The sequence below is a fragment of the Trematomus bernacchii genome, unplaced genomic scaffold (genome assembly GCF_902827165.1).
Source record: "Trematomus bernacchii unplaced genomic scaffold, fTreBer1.1, whole genome shotgun sequence".
NCBI lineage: Eukaryota > Metazoa > Chordata > Actinopteri > Perciformes > Nototheniidae > Trematomus > Trematomus bernacchii.
Genome location: NW_022987567.1, coordinates 9,053,824 through 9,075,107, shown reverse-complemented (window position 1 = coordinate 9,075,107; position 21,284 = coordinate 9,053,824). Strand labels below are relative to the sequence as shown.

The window sequence follows — 21,284 nt, the reverse complement described above, 5'->3', positions numbered from 1 at the left end:
CCTACTATTTGATTTGTTTTAGATAGGCACGACATGTTTCATATGCAGACCTTATTTTCCTGTTCCATGTTAAAATAAACATTTTCAGTGGTACCGCTGAGAAAGAGTCATTGTTTTGGTCATGGAAAATTAGGTAAAGGGCATGGAGAAGTAATTGAAAATCATTGGTGAAAGCGTGTATGAACCCTGAACAACGTTCTGTATGTTTGGTGCACCAGTAAAGCATGACGGGGAAAACTGAAGCAGCTAAATGACATTAATTTCATTATTTATCCAACCAGTCTTCTCAGGAAAATGTTTAATATTCTGAGCATATTAAAAAAGCATTCTGCAGTGCACATTAAAGCATTGATTCTCCTAATCCCACACACGTGTGCTTTTGTTATAAATCCACACAGAGGCAGTAATGAGGCTCAACAAGCACATGTTTATTTTTTAATACCACTTTATCTGACTACTAAAACAACACTTCCTGACACACAGACCCCACCTTTGGCACTCTGCAAATTAACCCTTTACCCTCCACTTTGTAAACCAGTCCTGAAAAAGGTGCACCAACAATGTGGAATTACAAGTGTTTACTAGAGAACAGGATTTGTTTTAAATATTTAAAATCATTCCTGAACTGTGACATGATCGTTTCTCTTCATATCAGAGAGTGTTTAAATACCTCAGGCACATTCTGCTTCAGTAGCATTTCCAAAAGCTGCATTTCAGGTCTTGAGAGAGGTGAGAGCATGGAGCAACAATGCCCCCTTTTTAATCGTGGAGTTTATTTTTCAGTGTGCTGAACTCTGCTGCTCTCAAAGCCCAAACCATCGAGAAAAAAATATAAGCTTTGTTCCAAAAATATCTTTAGTTGACAAAAAGCCACTCAGTTCACCCCCACCCTTTATATCTTAGCAACACCTTTATATCCAAGCAACACTCTGACCTTTTAAAGTCCACGTATTCTACATTTATCAACAAATCCCACGTGCAGACCAACAAGTGGAAACCGGTCATTTGTGTGTGTGTTCCTTAATTACCCTTACTGTCATTTATTTAGATCTAATCTCTCTCTCACACACACACTCTCTCTTTCTTTCTCTCTCTCACACACTTTCTCTCACACACACTCTTTCTCACTCTCACACACACACACTTTCTCTCACACACACACTCACACACTCTTTCTCACTCTCTCACACACACACTCTTTTTCTCTCTCACACTCTCACACACACACTCACACACTCTTTCTCACTCTCTCACACACACACTCTTTTTCTCTCTCACACTCTCTCACACACACACACACTCTCTCACACACACACACACACACACTCTCTCACACACACACACACACACTCTCTCTCACACACACACACTCTTTCTCTCTCTCACACTCACACACTCTTTCTCACTCTCTCACACACACACTCTCTTTTTCTCTCTCACACTCTCTCACACACACACACACACTCTCACACACACACACACACACTTTCTCTCACACACACACACTCTTTCTCTCTCACACACACACACACTCTTTCTCTCTCTCACACTCTTTCTCTCTCACACTCTTTCTCTCACACACACACTCTTTCTCTCTCTCTCACACACTTTCTCTCTCACACACACACTCTTTCTCTCTCTCACACACACTCTTTCTCTCTCTCACACACACTCTTTCTCTCTCTCACACACACACTCTTTCTCTCTCTCACACACACACTCTTTCTCTCTCTCACACACTCTCACACTCTTTCTTTCTCTCACAGACACACACTCTTTCTCTCTCTCACACACACACACTTTCTCTCTCTCACACACACACACACACTTTCTCTCTCTCACACACACACACACTTTCTCTCTCTCACACACACACACACTTTCTCTCTCTCACACACACACTCTCACACACACACAGTCTTGCTGCAACAATTACTCACTAGAGCAGCAAATGTGGATTAATCCGCCGCTGAAAATAGTCCCCAACAAATACACCAATTCCTCTTGTTTGAGTAAAACACAAACATTACATTTTTTTGTGTGAGCCATTTCTAAAGATGTATGTCTTCAGTAAGAGGCTCAGGGTTGAGTGACAGCTGGGGATAGAAAGGACGTAGTGAGAGTCGGACTAACTGGGATTTGTTGAAAAAACGTAAATATAGAATATTTTATAATTCTTTCAAAGTCATAAAGCAATAGCACATCACAAAATGTCATCTGAAATACAAATCTAAACAATTGTTTTTAACGGAACGATATTAATTATATTTAATAATCATGCCTGATCTTTTATCCCTTCCTCTGCTGACAGTTTATAGTAACATCATTCAAATGTTGATATATTCTCTACTAAATAGATTGTCATTATATCCTGGAAAGGTAATCTAATTTGGGAATAATTGATTGGTAAAAACGCACACATTTGATGAACAATAGTAACAGTGATACCTGTGTCTCAGGTAGGGAGGCTAACAGCTGACTTCCCTTTGAACAGTGATCATTAGAGAACATTAGTGAGCTCTGGACCCCTCAGTTCTCCAGGTCCACGGTCCTCAGCTGGTCCTCTTCACTCAGACTGATGGTAGCGATGGCCCCGTCGTTGAACTCAAAGGAAGTCCCGCCGTCGACCACCATGCAGGCGTCCCAGCAGCGCGAGCGCACCGACACCCTGCAGCAGAGGAGGCATCGAAAAACATGTCAGAAGTCGGTTTAACGGTTTGTTTTTTTAAAAGTCAAAACTGATGAACAGCTGCTCAAAGACTGAAGGGTCAACCTTTTGAGAAACTAGGAATCAACAGAGGGGGAAAAAGTACTCAGATGTTGTTCTTCAGTTAAAGTAGAAGTACTCAGATCTTGTACTTGAGTAAAAGTAGAAGTCTTCTACTTTTACTCAAGTACACGATCTGAGTACTTCTACTTTTACTCAAGTATAAGACCTGAGTACTTCAGAAGTACTCAGGTCTTATACTTAAGTAAAAGTAGAAGTACTCAGATCTTGTAGTAAAAGTAGAAGTACTCAGATATTGTACTTGAGTAAAAGTAGAAGTACTCAGATGTTGTACTTGAGTAAAAGTAGAAGTACTCAGATCTTGTACTTGAGTGAAAGTAGAAGTACTCAGATCTTGTACTTGAGTAAAAGTAGAAGTACTCAGATCTGGTACTTGAATAAAAGTAGAAGTACTCAGATCTTGTAGTAAAAGTAGAAGTACTCAGATATTGTACTTGAGTAAAAGTAGAAGTACTCAGATGTTGTACTTGAGTAAAAGTAGAAGTACTCAGATCTTGTACTTGAGTAAAAGTAGAAGTACTCAGATGTTGTACTTGAGTAAAAGTAGAAGAACTCAGATCGTGTACTTGAGTAAAAGTAGAAGTACTCAGATCTTGTACTTGAGTAAAAGTAGAAGTACTCAGATCGTGTACTTGAGTAAAAGTAGAAGTCTTCTACTTTTACTCAAGTACACGATCTGAGGTCTTCTACTTTTACTCAAGTACACGATCTGAGTACTTCTACTTTTACTCAAGTATAAGACCTGAGTACTTCAGAAGTACTCAGGTCTTATACTTAAGTAAAAGTAGAAGTACTCAGATCTTGTAGTAAAAGTAGAAGTACTCAGATATTGTACTTGAGTAAAAGTAGAAGTACTCAGATGTTGTACTTGAGTAAAAGTAGAAGTACTCAGATCGTGTACTTGAGTAAAAGTAGAAGACTTCTACTTTTACTCAAGTACACGATCTGAGTACTTCTACTTTTACTCAAGTACACGATCTGAGTACTTCTACTTTTACTCAAGTATAAGACCTGAGTACTTCAGAAGTACTCAGGTCTTATACTTAAGTAAAAGTAGAAGTACTCAGATCTTGTAGTAAAAGTAGAAGTACTCAGATATTGTACTTGAGTAAAAGTAGAAGTACTCAGATGTTGTACTTGAGTAAAAGTAGAAGTACTCAGATCGTGTACTTGAGTAAAAGTAGAAGACTTCTACTTTTACTCAAGTACACGATCTGAGTACTTCTACTTTTACTCAAGTATAAGACCTGAGTACTTCAGAAGTACTCAGGTCTTATACTTAAGTAAAAGTAGAAGTACTCAGATCTTGTAGTAAAAGTAGAAGTACTCAGATGTTGTACTTGAGTAAAAGTAGAAGTACTCAGATCTTGTACTTGAGTGAAAGTAGAAGTACTCAGATCTTGTACTTGAGTAAAAGTAGAAGTACTCAGATCTGGTACTTGAGTAAAAGTAGAAGTACTCAGATCTTGTAGTAAAAGTAGAAGTACTCAGATATTGTACTTGAGTAAAAGTAGAAGTACTCAGATGTTGTACTTGAGTAAAAGTAGAAGTACTCAGATCTTGTACTTGAGTAAAAGTAGAAGTACTCAGATGTTGTACTTGAGTAAAAGTAGAAGAACTCAGATCGTGTACTTGAGTAAAAGTAGAAGTACTCAGATGTTGTACTTGAGTAAAAGTAGAAGTACTCAGATCTTGTACTTGAGTAAAAGTAGAAGTACTCAGATCGTGTACTTGAGTAAAAGTAGAAGACCTCAGATCGTGTACTTGAGTAAAAGTAGAAGACCTCAGATCGTGTACTTGAGTAAAAGTAGAAGACTTCTACTTTTACTCAAGTACACGATCTGAGTACTTCTACTTTTACTCAAGTACAAGATCTGAGTACTTCTACTTTTACTCAAGTACACGATCTGAGTACTTCTACTTTTACTCAAGTATAAGACCTGAGTACTTCAGAAGTACTCAGGTCTTATACTTAAGTAAAAGTAGAAGTACTCAGATCTTGTAGTAAAAGTAGAAGTACTCAGATATTGTACTTGAGTAAAAGTAGAAGTACTCAGATGTTGTACTTGAGTAAAAGTAGAAGTACTCAGATCGTGTACTTGAGTAAAAGTAGAAGACTTCTACTTTTACTCAAGTACACGATCTGAGTACTTCTACTTTTACTCAAGTACAAGATCTGAGTACTTCTACTTTTACTCAAGTACAAGATCTGAGTACTTCTACTTTTACTCAAGTACACGATCTGAGTACTTCTACTTTTACTTAAGTATAAGACCTGAGTACTTCTGAAGTACTCAGGTCTTATACTTGAGTAAAAGTAGAAGTACCAGAGTGTAGGAATACTCTGTTACAGTAAAAGTCCTGCATTCAAAATGTTCCTCAAGTAAATGTAGAAAAGTATTATCATCAAAATATAGTTAAAGTAGCGACAGTAAAAGTAGTCATTGTGCAGATTGGTCCATTTCAGAATAATATATATGATATGTTTTATAATGATTGATCATGAAAGTGTTCTCAAAGCTGGTAAAGGTGCAGCTAGTTTGAATGACTTTGTATACTGCAGGGTAGCTTGTGGATTTACTCCAGGTGGAACTAAAGTCTAAAGAAGGTTCACTGACTTGCTGGCGAAGCCTCTCTGCCGGCTGCTGGAGAACACTCTGTTGACGATGGGCTCTCTGATGCTGAAGAACATACGTCTGTCGTCCGGGCTGAACACCAGAGACTCGTTGTACAGATCAGTCACTGAGGAGACACACACACACACACACACACACACACACACACAGAGACCATCGTCACATAAAACTACGCGACAGAACATGTTTAATAAATAAGAGGATTATTAACTCACCCTTTTCAATGAATTCACGATTCAGCGGGATATCAAGACCCGTCTGAGACTTTCCTGAAGAAAAAGAAAAGGTGAATTTTAAAAACCTGGTTCCCTTTAGACTTCATTTGAGAATCAGAAGTTGTACGTACCGATGTTGAGAACCTCCTCCACCGCCTGTTCAGCCAGTTTATTGATGTTATATGACCTGAGCAAGCAGACGAGAGGATGCATACAGGATTACTCTTCATATAACTGCAAACATCTCATCTCAACAATTCCAGCTTCCCTCCAGTTAATGTTGGACTCCTCTCATGGCCGTTTAGGTTTAATATGCTGCCTGTTTTTTTATTAAAACTTAATATTTTGTAACTTTACTTCGCTGTCAGCACGCTACATGAGATCCTCCTGTAGTTCAGACATTTTATTTTCCTGCCAAGAGCCACATCAGATGTATGCAGAGAGCACTTAGTTTAATCTGTACAAACACACTAAGATATAATGCACTAGGGCTGTGCAATTAATCGTATTTTGTATTACGATTTTGGCCTGCCACAATTACGAAAACAACATAATCGAAAAAAACGATTATTTTGCTTTGCTAGGTTGTGACTGCACTGCAACATATTTGATCACATTTATTTGTATTTATCATATTTATACATGTTTAGTAGCTTGTTGAAGTGCTCTCCAAAATATTTGTTGATCTTGTTTATTGGTATTTATTATTTTTATATTATTTATTTAAATGTAGATATAAATGTATCATTTATTTTTGTATTGGTTTTTCAGTTGAATTATACGTTATGGGAAAACAGTTAAAAAGATACTGTTCAAATTATTATTTGTATTTCAAAGTTCAATAAATGGATGTTTTCAAAGTCAATGAATAATCGTATTTAATAATCGTGATATCAATTATTGACCAAAATAATTGTGATTATGATTTTTGCCATAATCGCACAGCCCTATAATGTACATTTTAAATCAGTGAGCTTTAGAGGAGCTGCTATTGTTCTACCTTTGGACTGTACTTCTAGTTTCAGGCTGGAGCCACACGAGAACGGTAACGCAAACTAAACGAATTCCATATCAAAAAAGTCTTCCGTCCGCACGCAACAGGCACCAGAAACGTGTCCGTTCACTCGAAAGCGCTGGAGACGCTGTAGTACATATGCCAGGCCTGTAAGTGGCGCTGTACTTCCGCCACAAAATACACCAAAAGCAGCGAAGAAGACTTCCCGCTCATGGTTGCCATGGTTGCCATGGTTGCCCTTCTGTTTATTCTCCGCTGTGGACGCTCTGGCTCTTTTTTCTCCCTCCCCGAGGCGAGCGTTTGCTCCTGCTGTAATTCTCTCCGGTAGTCCACCACCAGATGACAAACCCCCACCTCTCCGCCTCTTCCAAGGGACGAGGGGACCGTGCGGCAGAGTTTCAGTTAGATTTCTTTCTCGCCGGTCAACATGTCCGTTAAAGTTTCCGGACAACATTTGAAAAGTGCCGGTCAGAGGTCTTCTTTGTTATTTATTGAGCTTTAAAACAAATTGATAGCAGCTGATCTCTGAGCAGGAGAGGTGGGGAGAGGCGGGGCTATTGCTTCATCGTTAGCAGGAAATGATCGTATAGGGCAGTGATTCTCAAATGGGGGTACGCGGACCCCTGGGGGTACGTTGGGGTACTGCAGGGGGTACGTGAGATTTAAAAAAATTAATTAAAAAAAGGTTAATACCAAAAAGGTTAAAAAAAATACCATGTATGATTACAAAAATAATCTTAGTACAATAAGCTAAATAGAAAACACAATTTTATATAAAATATTCCTAGAACCACCAAGGGGGTCCTCATATAAACATGTCAAATGTGTGTATTGTATTTTATAGTTTTTCACAATATATCATTTTGTTCATTGGTTTGTTAAACATATTACTTCAATTGAAAAACTCCTTGGAAAAATCTATTTTATAAAAATGTCATTATGTTATTTTTTTTCATGCATGAAGATGAAAATATCCTTAGTTTGTTGTAATTCATGCACGAAGGAGTTAATAAATCACACACTGAGGGAACATCACTATATTGTAATTATTTATATAGGCTTTTTCTATCAAAAATGTTCGGGGTCGGTCAGGGGGTACTTGGCTGAGAAAATGTTTCAAAGGGGGTACATTACTGAAAAAAGTTTGAGGAGCACTGGTATAGGGCGTAGACCCGGAGCCGCTTGGCCCCCCAGAGCGGTTTGTCCCCAGATCTACCCACCTTGGGACCCGTTATCTGCGTTTCCCCGTCGGCCTCGTGTGGCCGAACCGTCTATAATGATAGAGAACTGTAGCGGATATGACCGTTACCGTTCTCGCGTGGCTGCAGCGTCATACTTATCATATACAATCTCCTCATCCAACTAGAAACATTCCTTTGTGTTTCTTACCTATGTTTGTACAATTGGAGGAAGACAACTGAAAACATGAAGTCTTAAATCCCTCTGAAGCCTCCTCTATTGTTCACAGTGACAAATGATAATGGAGTTTTCCCACAGGCCTACTTTTGCACCGGAGAATTCACATTACTGCAGGATCACAGTCTTTGTGCATGCCTCCAAATGTGGTTGACCACCGCTTGAACTGACAGAACTAATGCCTTCTGTCTCTCAGATGCTACAACTTATTTGTATCTTATGGAAATAAAGAAATGTCTTTATTAGACTTTGATTTCTGGTTTGAAATGTAAACATATTTTACTGAAACTGTCTCTTAGGCGCTGATGTTACCCATGACCATTTCTACCTTAACCTTCCCTCTCTTAAATGAACATTTGAAGAGGATGAAACTCTGGTATATAGTGCACTTTTTACAGTATGTTACACAAAGATACAATTCATAGAAACAACATAAGAAAACACACTTCAAATATATAAACCACAAATCAATAAGTGCAGTCGAGTGGATTTACCAGGCTTTGGATCCTGTTCCTGTGCAGATGCTGAGACCTGAGCTCTTCTGCTTCTCCCACGGCCCGTCGTCCACAGAGATCTCATAGTAGGAAGCCCTATGGAGCAAGAGTTTAACATGCGGTTTGATCGAGTTTAACTCCACCCTGTGGTGGACAGAGATTGCACCGGTGAGTTCTGCATACTGGCAGGGTGACAGTAGGGAAACAACATGACACCAATCAACTGGTTTAGACGTTCATCAGACAGGATGACAGGTACCTGGAGGACAGAGACTCTCCGATGAAGATCTCATTCAGGCTTCTGATCGGCAGCAGATTAGGCTTGGAGAAGCTCTCGTATGGATTTCCTGTCCCTGTGAAATATCACTGAATTAGTAGAGAAACATCGAGAGAGTAGAAACATTGATTTGGTTGATGTGCCCATAAAATCCTCAAGCCAGCGGGGATTATCAGACAACATGTGGCTCCAGCAGAGCTCTTTTTAAGGACGTGGGAATATCAGCTGGGGCCTCATTTATAACGCCTTGCGTAGGATTGACGTGAGAAGGTTGCTTACGTAGTACAAAGCAAAAAAATAGGTACAGACATTTTCCGATTCACAAAACATTGCGTACCGGCGTAGGAAGTGCGTACCGGCACTTCATACGCCTGTTTTCCTTTATAAATCACAATCGACTCGAAATGGGGCGCAGCTTTTGCGGGCTTCACGTAACGCCCATATTTGCCTATACATAGTCAAAGAAACGCCCATTCATTCATTCATTTTGACTGACTGCATGAAGAAGATCGCAGGAAATGACGACAGAACAGCTAAAAAAGACATCTCACACCGAGTCAGATTTAGGTTATTGTGGGGAGGTGGAGATAAATCATATTGTTTGATGGATGCAGGTTGAACCAGAGTAGCAGCATGGAGGTCGGATCGTCACCAAAATAAATAAATAAGTGGTCCGAAAAAAGTTAATGACAAAAAAAATACACATAGCCTTCCTCAGGCAGTGTGTTTGTCCCGGGGACAGGAGACCCCCCCTTGATGAGAAACTGTAAGAAATGATGGGGGAATCCCTCCGGAGTGTAGTCATGACGACTGGATCTAAATTATTTTGTTGTATTTGGTGGTTTGTGTTCCAGCTGTCGATCAGCAACTATATATCCATAATCCACCAGTTAAAGGAAATACAATGTGTTGTGTTATATTAGCTGTACAATTTACCACATATGGTGTTCTTAGTTTCCGTACCTCCTGTGTTTTACGAGCGACTTATCAAGTCTTGGCAAACGGCATAAAACACGATTAAACGTGATAGTATATAAAACCATGCTCGTATCTACAACCTATAGAAATGCAAAACGGCGTCAGTTTAGACGTAATTCTGTCCTCCTGCTTATCGCATCATTTATGAGAAAACATTTCATAACATTAACACAACATATTCGAGGTGGTTTTAAATAACATATCCGTATTTATTTATTTCTCCAAGTTATGTTTTTGTGTGCACTGAGGAGTCTCAAACAGGCGTTTGTTTAATCATTTAAAGATTGGCTTTAATCAATGTTTGAAACTGAATTCTTCATATTTGATAAATGAGAGGTAACATTTTATTTATGGTATTATTTCCACATATTTCTCTCCATTCTTCCTTCTGCCAACGAGGTCGCAGTTTCTCGTCTCTCCCGTTTGTGTGCTTAGTGCGTACGCATGGGTTAGAGTTTGCGTGGAGGACAGCACATTTTCCCGTCAAGTTAGTATTTTATAAATCGCAAACATTGCGTAGAAACTGGCGTACGCCATTTTTTGAGCGTATATCCCTTTATAAATGAGGCCCCTGATCATGGACTGACAAATCTCAGTGTTAACATCTGTAATTAACACTGAGTGCAGGAGGCAGAAAAACACATCATCTGTCTAGAGCCCAGTCACACCTTTAGTTCAGTATTGATCGAGGGTCCCTTTTGAATTTCTGTACTTGAAATCAAACTCAATATCCAGGTTCCAACAGAGTTCACTCATAACCAATCTAACTCAACTTCAACTCGTGTAAATCAGTGATTGACACCATCATAGTTCTTGGAAACGGGGTCTTACTGAGCCGGCTGTCCATGGTGGTGATTCTGTGCGCCTGGCTGTGTTGCTCCAGGCTCATCTGCTGCTCGTGCAGGTCCACGGGCGTCGGGTTGATTCCCGTCCCCTCTAAGTGCAGACGGATCCTCTGACGCCACAGCCACCTGCAGAGAGAGAGAGAGAGAGATACACACACACACCTTTTTAAAACACCAGTGAGAACCGATCGACTCTCTACGTTTTGTTAGAAGGCTAAAAAAATAAGATCCAAATGTAAACAGCAAACCAACAGATATTCACTTTCTTAGTCTCTTTTATGGCTCAGTCTCAGAAATGTGTGAGAACTACATTTCCCACAATGCAACTTGATCCTATTTGTATTAGACCCTTACTACCTGGTCCCAGTTCGTAACGAATGCCATTCAAAATCGACTTGTTACACTGGTTATCTGTTGTCATGGCGATCAAGTATACATCTCTTAGTTGTGAACAAGAAAACATTATACATATATTCATAGATGATTGGAAGGTACTAATATAAAAACACTTTAGGATATAGGTCTGCTTTATTGGACTAACTTGAGGGTCAACAACCTTAACATAATTAATGTTTGAGGCTGACACAATTTAAATACATCCAACAATCATGTCTGAAACACGCCTATGAGACGGTTGTCTTAAAAACTGCTTACATAATGACTTCTATTGTATTTTAGGGACATAAGCAAGATAAATGTGTCGTAACCTAGACAACACAAGTGAAACCAGGTGATAATCCAAAAGGATATCTGATCTGCAAATCAATTATTAAAGGGGAGGTTTACTAATCAAGTCAATTGTATTTATATAGCCAAATATAGGGGCTATATAACATACAACACCTGCTGTCTCGTTTAACCCTCGTTTAAGATAAAGGCTTCTGAACTCTCATGTAAAAAAACACAATGTCATTTGCAATTCAATCAAATCTGCAGAGCGTTTAGAGTAAATCTCAGGTACAGTGATAGGAAGGACTTGAGTCATTTAGAGACGGGACACTGTAACTGGATTTAAAATATCCCACAGAGTCTGGACACACATTGGGGAGGTTTTAGTAACCATGTGACTTTTTTCCAGACAACACAGCTTTAAACTTGTCATGACCTCCGAGTTAATAGCAAAGAAGCAGCTCTAAGTTGTTTACTTGTTTACAGACGGCAGCTGGGAGTCATTTGGGAGATTCTCTCTATATATAGATGACTCGACGACTGCATACAAGCTACAGAGGACACACAGGGCAGCATGGACGTCCCAACATTACAGTGCTATGATTATCTGTGGATAAATACGCACCTGAACTCACCACAACAGAGCTTCTTCAGGGCCTCTGGGAAGGCATGAGTGTAGCGCACGGGCAGGCACAGATGACCTTCTGACCTGGGGTGCAAACACACGTGGGAGGAATGCTGAATGCTAACAATGAGGAGGAATGACAGTATATGTGTTTTACTGTAGTGAGAGTAATCAATTACTGTAAGGAATCTGTGAATAACTGCAAAATATACTTCTACTTTCACACGTCTTCTACATGCTATACATATCAATATGTCTGATTGTTTTAAGCCCCTCCCCTAAAGTGCTGTAGAGTGGTTTACCTTTCAGGGTCCGTGTTCACTCCAACAACTGGTTTGTCTTTGCTTAAAACCTTACTGGCAACAAGAAGCATTGTCCCGTCACCTGACAAAACAAACTGCAGTCAGTGGACGTGCTTTGTGAACTCTGAAGCCTTTGTTCATGTGGCTTTTTGCACCCCGGTTACAATAAGTGAAAGTCCGGCAGCGGTGGAGAGCAACCAAGTACATTTACTCAAGTTCTGAACTCAAGTACACATTTGAGGTACTTGTACTTAACTTGAGTATTTTCTTTAAAGGTCTCCTATTATGCAAAATCCACTTCTCCATGTCTCTTCTACATCAACATGTGTCCCCTCTTCTTCATGTCTCTTCTACATCAACATGTGTCCCCTCTTCTTCATGTCTCTTCTACATCAACATGTGTCCCCTCTTCTTCATGTCTCTTCTACATCAACATGTGTCCCCTCTTCTTCATGTCTCTTCTACATCAACATGTGTCCCCTCTTCTTCATGTCTCTTCTACATCAACATGTGTCCCCTCTTCTTCATGTCTCTTCTACATCAACATGTGTCCCCTCTTCTTCATGTCTCTTCTACATCAACATGTGTCCCCTCTTCTTCATGTCTCTTCTACATCAACATGTGTCCCCTCTTCTTCATGTCTCTTCTACATCAACATGTGTCCCCTCTTCTTCATGTCTCTTCTACATCAACATGTGTCCCCTCTTCCTCATGTCTCTTCTACATCAGCATGTGTCCCCTCTTCTTCATGTCTCTTCTACATCAACATGTGTCCCCTCTTCTTCATGTCTCTTCTACATCAACATGTGTCCCCTCTTCTTCATGTCTCTTCTACATCAACATGTGTCCCCTCTTCTTCATGTCTCTTCTACATCAACATGTGTCCCCTCTTCTTCATGTCTCTTCTACATCAACATGTGTCCCCTCTTCTTCATGTCTCTTCTACATCAACATGTGTCCCCTCTTCTTCATGTCTCTTCTACATCAACATGTGTCCCCTCTTCTTCATGTCTCTTCTACATCAACATGTGTCCCCTCTTCTTCATGTCTCTTCTACATCAACATGTGTCCCCTCTTCTTCATGTCTCTTCTACATCAACATGTGTCCCCTCTTCTTCATGTCTCTTCTACATCAACATGTGTCCCCTCTTCTTCTACATCAACATGTGTCCCCTCTTCTTCATGTCTCTTCTACATCAACATGTGTCCCCTCTTCTTCATGTCTCTTCTACATCAACATGTGTCCCCTCTGTGTAAAGAGACTCTGAAAGTTTCAGGAACAAAGATTCTCTCTCTTTTTGTCCTGATCCATTTGTCTGAAAATGAGCTGATCAGATTTTGGCCACTTGATGATGTCATAACGATGTTTTGGCTTGTGTAACCATTAGCCAATCAGCAACCAAGGTAACCCCCCCACCTTATCACCTGAATCTCCTCCTAGAGCACCATTAGGCGCTTTCACACCGGAGTACTTTTCCCGTTTAGTTCCGATAGTTCCTGGGATTTTGCGTTCACACCAAAAAGAGAACTTAGTTCATGAGAACTTTTCACCCCCTTTTTAGTTCCTGCTAGAGAGCAGGTGGACAGAGTTGGGTGTAACACGTTACAAAGTAACGGAGTAATGTAACGCGTTACTTTTATAATTCAGTAATCACACTACAGTTACCTACTAACATAAAGAATTACTAGATTCTCCCTTTGACAGACAAGAGGGATTTCCGCCGCAGGTTTATATTTACGTAACATTTGCGCGACTTGCGCGTCCACATGCAGAGCATAAACATGGCTGAGTCAACAGTGATAACTTTCGAGGGGTGGAGGTCTGCCCATTATTTTGAGTTCGTCCGAAGAAAGGACAGGAATGTGACGCTGAGGTGCAAACTGTGTCCAGGCCAGAAGCTTTTATCCACTGCTGCAAACACAACGTCAAACCTCAACAAGCACCTGCAAAGACAACATGCTAACTTGAAGCTAATAGCTAAGGAGGACCTCCGAATCCAGAGTGAGGATGTCGAGTAAAGTAACGAATAAACAGCAAACACGCAAAGTTATATGATGAGGCCCTCTGTGTCCCGCGTCGACGGGGGGGGGGGGGGTGCTAGTGGAGCCTCGCAGCGGCGAGAACTGTGGCGCGCTTACACCGTAGGTGCGCCGCATTTGCGCTTCAGATGAGGCTCCCTCCGCAAAATGAAGCACCCTCCGCAGTCTGCGTGATCTGCCTGTAGGGACTGAGGGGTGGCCCTGCGTGTAAAGTAACGCGTTACTTTATGTAGAGAGTAACGAAGTAAAGTAATATATTACTTTTTTTTAAAGTAATATATTACTTTTTTAAAAGTAATATGTAATATATAACTTTTTTTGAGTAACGACCCCATCTCTGGCGGTGGAGTGATGAGGAGGTGTCGGGCGTTCTGGCGATTTACTCGGAAGGCTTCAGTAGAAGCTGCTGGGACTCCCAGCAGCTTCTACTGAAGCCAGTCCCTAACTCCGGGGACTTCAGGCCGGGGACTCCGGGTGGCAGTATACGCCGTGAAGTTGTTTGCGGCCTGCCAGTAAACCCAAAGCAGAAGAAGAAGAAGTGACGTCAGCGGCTCATTTGCCTAATCCTCCCTCAGGGAACTTATTCCGGTGTGAATGCGATCGGCTCTTAGTTCCATGGGGGTACTAAGAGCTGGGAACTAAGTGCGGCAAAGTACTTGGTGTGAAAGCGGCTATTGTGTTCTTTGTAACCAAATGTCTCTCAGAGGGGCGTGGGGAGGGGCTCCTTATTTTCATCTAAAGTAACAGACAGAGAATCAGCACTTTGGAAACAGGGCTGAAACAGAGGGGATTATGGGATGCTGCAATGATCCGTTTGGTGTTTCAGCCAATCAGAGACAGGCTCTGTATATATCTGAGACCTGTGATATATTGATGAAGAAGAGTAGAATAGGGGACCTTTAAAGTAAAGTCTGATCTATCTTTATCTCCACAGGTGCTGCTGTTATTTTGTGTACAATTATTTCACAGTTCCAGCTTTTGAAATGTGAAGATGTAAATTGTACTCCTAAAACCTAAAGTACATTTTCCTGATCATGCTTAAATACTTTTACTTAAGTACCATTCTCGAAGCAGTACTTTTACTTGTAACAGAGTATTTTTAGGTTGCAGTAATAGTACTTTTACCTAGGTTAAGGATCTGATTCGGAGACAGTTTCTTCCCGCGGGCAGTTGGACTGTTAAAAAATTGAACTGTTGAAACAACTTCAAAACATTCATCTGCTACTCAATAATATGTATCTAATACCTAATATATATATATATATATATATATATATATCATTCCAATAACTTGTATATAGACTTGTATTACACTATTCCACATCATCACTTTATTTTATAACTATTTTTCTTTTTGTATTGCTCTTGCTCTTATTGTTATTATGTTATTATGTTGCATTGTTGGAGAAGCCTGTGACATAAGATTTTCAACTACATAATTACTCTGTAACTATGTCAGATTGACAATAAAGAACCTTGAACCTTGATCTCAGCTGTGAAGTCCTGCTTTAGATAGTACATGAAGCCTGGGCACAGCAGTTGGTGTTCAAGGAGGATTATTTATTACGTTGTTAACAGATAGCTTAGATATTAAGCATGTTAATTTATCCAATATATCATATTCCAATTACTTGTATATAGACTCTCCTTGCACTATTTCCATTCTATTTTTATTTGTATTTACTATTTTATCTGTGTTATTGTGTTGCTCTGTTGTAGGAGTCTGTGACCTCAGATTTTCATTGATATATCTACACTGTACAGTAGCTATGTGCACATGACAATAAAAGCCTTGAATCTTGAATGTTTACAAATGTTGACTTTCCTTCAATATAATATTCATAACTGTACAAACAAAGCTCTTATTGAGGTTCCTACCTCCAGCAGAGATGATGGCATCGGCCCATCGGACCACTTCTTCATCATATTCTCCCCTCTTCACAATCCGTACCTCAATGCCTTTGCTCCTGCAAACACAACATGATGAAACAGTTTTAATAGTAGATTTAAAAAGAGCCGAGCTTTCCTGTCTGCTCTGGGGTTATCTGGGGAATCTCACCGCAGGCTCTTCACAATGTGCTCCACGTTGTTGGTGTGTATTTTGTGTCTTTCCTGCAGGCCGCTGTAGCTGGAGCCCTTCAGAGCGAGCTGCAAAACACACACACGAGATGTAGAAGAAACAGGTAAGAGGTTGTTTACCGTCAGAGGTCACAGTCTAAAGGCAGCTGTGGAAGTACACTGACTTAAGTACTTAAGGTCCTTAAGTGTTATTTTGACATAATAATCATTTCTACTACTTTCTTCTCTACAAAATGTCAGAGGCAAATTAAGTACTTTTTACTCCACTACAGTTAGTATACACGTATAGTTACTTTTTTTCATATAATAATAACACGTGCTTATGTGATATGATAATTACTTTACTGCTTATCAACTGTGTATTTTGTGAAGTCTCTAGAAATGGCTCCACATTGACAAACTACATTAAAATGATATGACACTTACTGTATCTGTTAGTTTTTCTTATTATTATTCTTATTATAATTATTCTTATTATAGGCAATTTGAGACTTCTGTTTTAAGGAATGAGCTATAAACGCTTTTTGTAACACAATACATTAAACACAGGGTCTGTGTATATACTCATGTACTTATATACATACTGAAATGGGCATTTGAGCAGAATAAATACTTTTTGACGTAAATACTTTTGTACTCAACCAAAACATTTGAACTCAGTATTTTTGTACTTGTAAATCAAGTATTTTAAGACCGTTAGACTTTTGCTCAGGTAAAGGGTCTGCTCTGCCTGAAGCAACACATTTGAACTCAGTATGTTTTACTTGTAATCGAGTATTTTAAGACCATTAGACTTTTGCTAGGGTAAAGGTGAAGGAGAATCACTCACCAGGTGTTTGAGGTCCTCTTCAGAGAGCCCTGCATACAGGTATCGCTGCTGCTCAAACTCATACCTGGTGGTCTTTGTAACCACTGCTACTTTCTCAGGTTTGAATCCAGCTTTAGGCAGCGAGGAGGCGTGTTTTAGTGAAGAGTGAAAGGTCTGAAGTGAGTTTCCATTCAGCAGACTGACAGCTCGAGTCCCTAGACCCAGCAAGTTCACCACCGAGCGGCGAGGCATTCTCACAACAAGTGACCACACACCCATAAACTCAATCACATGTCCAATTAACAGGTTACTGAGGACTCTCTGCTGTTACATACTGCGTTATATGTCAGTCCTCTGGTCAGATTAGGTTAATTCACTGAATTTGGAAAGCCCAAATAAAGTCACACCACGCCCAGCTGCCAGGGAAGGTCACCAGTCCTGTCAATCAAGCTATAGTTACCCGTTTATGACTCCAAAATATGCCTTTACCAAGTGGAGTATTTCCTCAGAGATTCACCGAAAACACAATTCAGCTCGCAGTTTAACTGACGTTAGTAACCATGCCAACCGTATTTGGTCAGGTTAAAAGACAGCGTTACGAGCTGAGCTCAACAAGCTAAACGAAGCTAGCAGTTTGCTTTCAAGGCTTCCTACGAACTGTAACGGCTGGGTTCACTCTTTCCACACACCACACACAGCTCTGCCTCATTACTCAAGTCCAGAAGAGTTCAAACTGGAGCTGAAACACCTGAGCTGAAGAATTAACGACAACACAAGAAACTCTGGCAGCACTGCACGTCCCATGAAGGTTGGCACGTAGTAGCCTGGGTTTACGTACGCGACGTAACTTCCTATTGGCTGCGCGCCTGTCAGTCAAATAAGTTTTGTTTTGGCTGACAGCACGCCCGTGATCCATGATGCGTTCAAAGACACGCGTAAGACTGGGAAAAGTCATATATAAAATACTAGCAGAAAAAAACTGTTCGTTGTAGCTTTCAGTGATAAATAAGCCCAAATGTGGCCGATATCAGGATTTTAAAAGTGGGCCAACTGAGGCCCCGAGTCACCCAGACACCTAGATAAAGTATTTCAATTGTAATAGTTGTTAAACACTTAAAATCCTTATGTATGTCTTTGATGAAAGGCCAAAACGTACATCTAAATATATTTTATCTCAAATGTTATTAGCTTATAAAACACCCACCATGGTTTTCTAGAAATTCCTAGAATGGGTATGACTTCAATGAAAGCTATGACCCTTCAATTTCTTTCAGGCAGATTGACCTTTGACATTTCCTTTGTTATGCCCTTCAAAGAGGGGTATTGGCTTTGCCCAAAAATACTGACTACGTTTTCTTTTTTTCGTCATTCACTGAATGTAAATGTTAACGTGTAGGTGTAACTGTAAAAAGCAGAAGTAGAGGGGCTTTAAGCCTCTTACTCTGTGAAACTAATATATGATGAAGAAATATTGGGCCTTGGTTTGACTGGTGTAAATTACTCTGTACCTGAACACAACAATGATGGACAGCATGAAGCAGAGCAGCACATGTGTTATTATCACAGCCTATAGGGTTGATAATGGCATACTGCAAACTGCACCCTAGTTCCACTTCCTTACTTGCAACATTGATCACATGCTTTTGACCACAAACTGGAAAAACAGTGTCCAAAAAAACAGTTTCAGTCTGAGACAAAATGACATAAAAGACACTTTTAGGAATTCACAGTATTTAAGAAAAGAGGGCTGTTGCTGAGGCGTTACAACACCTCCATCTGGTTTCAAGAGTTTTAAGAGTCATATGCAGGTTTATGATGCTGCTTCTTAAGACCTGGATGAACTTACTGTGACATCTTACATTTGTTTTCGTGAGGTTATGCTGACTAATGTGCCCTGATATACATCTTTTTAAAGCAGACATTTTATTCACAGCAGGAGAGGCTCAAGCAATACTTATTACATTAATGACTTTGTTCAGTTCAAGTGTCAGGACAGAGAGATGGTGAGCCAACACCAGGACACTGAAACTGAGGCAGCTCGATGGAATTTAGCCATAATCTATTTCAATATGTACACCTGTCTTACTGTCACATATCAAAAAACGTTGGGTGAAAAATACCCGTTATTTAATCATCAGCTTACAAGATTCACACCTGACGCCTCCTCCCCAGATTAAAGGGTGAAAACCAACCCCAGGTTTTTTTTTTTCACCTCACTATGTTTGTGGTGTTTTTGGTTTTGTGTCTGTAATTCTTAAATCTTCCACATAGCTCTTGCTCATCATGGCAGAGGGCTACAGTGCTTCTTCAGATACAGCCACACCACACACTTGGACTTTTAGTGGGATTTGAGTTATTTTTGGGGAGATATACATCGTTTTGTTTTTTTGAAAAATCCTAGTCCTCACTTTGACTTCTGCTAACTGTGTCTGTTTTCTGTATTTTTGACATTTTTGTAGCTGCTACTAGGGTAAGGTATTCACAATCCCTGTGTTTCTCTCCAACACACAAGAAAGCACAGGCAGTATGAGAAAAATAAAGACCTTTTTGAACATTAAAGCATGGAGACATGTCCCAGAGACACTGAATACTGATATACACCTGAACATCAGCAGGAGAGGACTCTTTAAAGTAGAGACACTACATACTGATATACACCTGAACATCAGCAGGAGAGGACTCTTTAAAGTAGAGACACTAAATACTGATATACACCTGAACATCAGCAGGAGAGGACTCTTTAAAGTAGAGACACTACATACTGATATACACCTGAACATCAGCAGGAGAGGACTCTTTAAAGTAGAGACACTACATACTGATATACACCTGAACATCAGCAGGAGAGGACTCTTTAAAGTAGAGACACTACATACTGATATATACCTGCACATCAGCAGGAGAGGACTCTTTAAAGTAGAGACACTACATACTGATATACACCTGAACATCAGCAGGAGAGGACTCTTTAAAGTAGAGACACTACATACTGATATACACCTGAACATCAGCAGGAGAGGACTCTTTAAAGTAGAGACACTACATACTGATATACACCTGAACATCAGCAGGAGAGGACTCTTTAAAGTAGAGATACTACATACTGATTTCCACCTGAAAAGGAGCATCTTATGTCCTCTTTAGATATGCAGACTGAAAGATTAATTTAAGGGTCTACACTATACTATTCTCTACTGAAGAACTAACACAAGTACATTTCTGAGACGTTTCAATCACTTACAGAAATGATTCATTCATTGGTGTAACACAGAGTAGGGAATAGTGTTTGTACGAGGCTTTATGACCTGATTTGAGGGGTATTCTTCACTAATTATATTCATCTTCACCAGGGAATATTTCCCATACAGTGAGGTCACTTTATACAGTACAAGCTCTACTTCTTCAGCTAATTGTGGTGTGTCATTTACTCTGCGGAATAACCTCAAACTATAACACGTCCCCAGTGAGCTGATGTGTATCAGTTAAACCTGCTTATTGGTTTATGATATACACAATATGTGTCTGTATAAGGTATAAGGTACAGACTCTACTTAATCAGGAGGAGATGAGGAAAAAGGAAAGTGAGGATGAGGAGAGCTGAGGAAGATGTCTTGCTCTCTATATTTATTTTTAGTTTTGTAATTATCAATTTACAATAACTTACTTATTGACTTGTTTACACTTTTTACTGCCTTGACCGTATTGTTCTTGTATTTGTATGGTAATGTATTGTTTTGTAAGCGTACTGTTCAATGTATCATAGGTCCAATTTATAGTCACTTTATATATTAAAAGTTTTAGCTTGTATTGTCAAAATGACACTTATGCACCATCGGGAATGCTTGGAATTTCGCTGTACTGTGTGTAGTGACAATAAAGGAATCTAATCTAATCTAATATGGACCGCTCCATAATAACTGTCTGATGATTTCTGTAACAACTCTCAACAAAGTTTTGACATCTGGGCTTCACCTGAAACTGTGTCACAGGGCTAACAGTGTTATTGTGGGAGGACCATTTTCTAATTCCCTCCCCTCTCTCTCTCTCTCTCTCTCTCTCCTCTCTCTCTCTCTCTCTCTCTCTCTCTCTCTCCTGGA

At 39.9% G+C, this 21,284-nt stretch overlaps 1 protein-coding gene across 4 annotated transcripts; it reads right to left on the bottom strand.

Annotated features, from left to right (window-relative positions):
• Positions 1 to 2,031: 2,031 nt before the first annotated feature.
• nadk2 (NAD kinase 2, mitochondrial) lies at positions 2,032 to 18,015 on the bottom strand. Of its 4 annotated transcripts, none has more exons than XM_034126040.1 (12): positions 17,209 to 18,015; positions 16,360 to 16,448; positions 16,179 to 16,267; positions 12,261 to 12,342; positions 11,959 to 12,078; positions 10,651 to 10,790; positions 8,824 to 8,917; positions 8,565 to 8,708; positions 5,771 to 5,826; positions 5,640 to 5,693; positions 5,407 to 5,530; positions 2,032 to 2,668 (listed from the first exon to the last, which is right to left on the bottom strand). In XM_034126040.1, the coding sequence occupies exons 1-12, from the start codon at positions 17,464 to 17,466 to the stop codon at positions 2,530 to 2,532; spliced, it is 1,389 nt and encodes a 462-aa protein (XP_033981931.1). In that variant the 5' UTR covers positions 17,467 to 18,015; the 3' UTR covers positions 2,032 to 2,529. The 4 variants fall into 4 exon arrangements, with proteins under 4 accessions (XP_033981931.1, XP_033981933.1, XP_033981932.1 ...); XM_034126042.1 differs by having other exon boundaries at positions 8,565 to 8,660; XM_034126041.1 differs by having other exon boundaries at positions 11,959 to 12,042.
• Between the last annotated feature and the right edge of the window lie 3,269 nt (positions 18,016 to 21,284).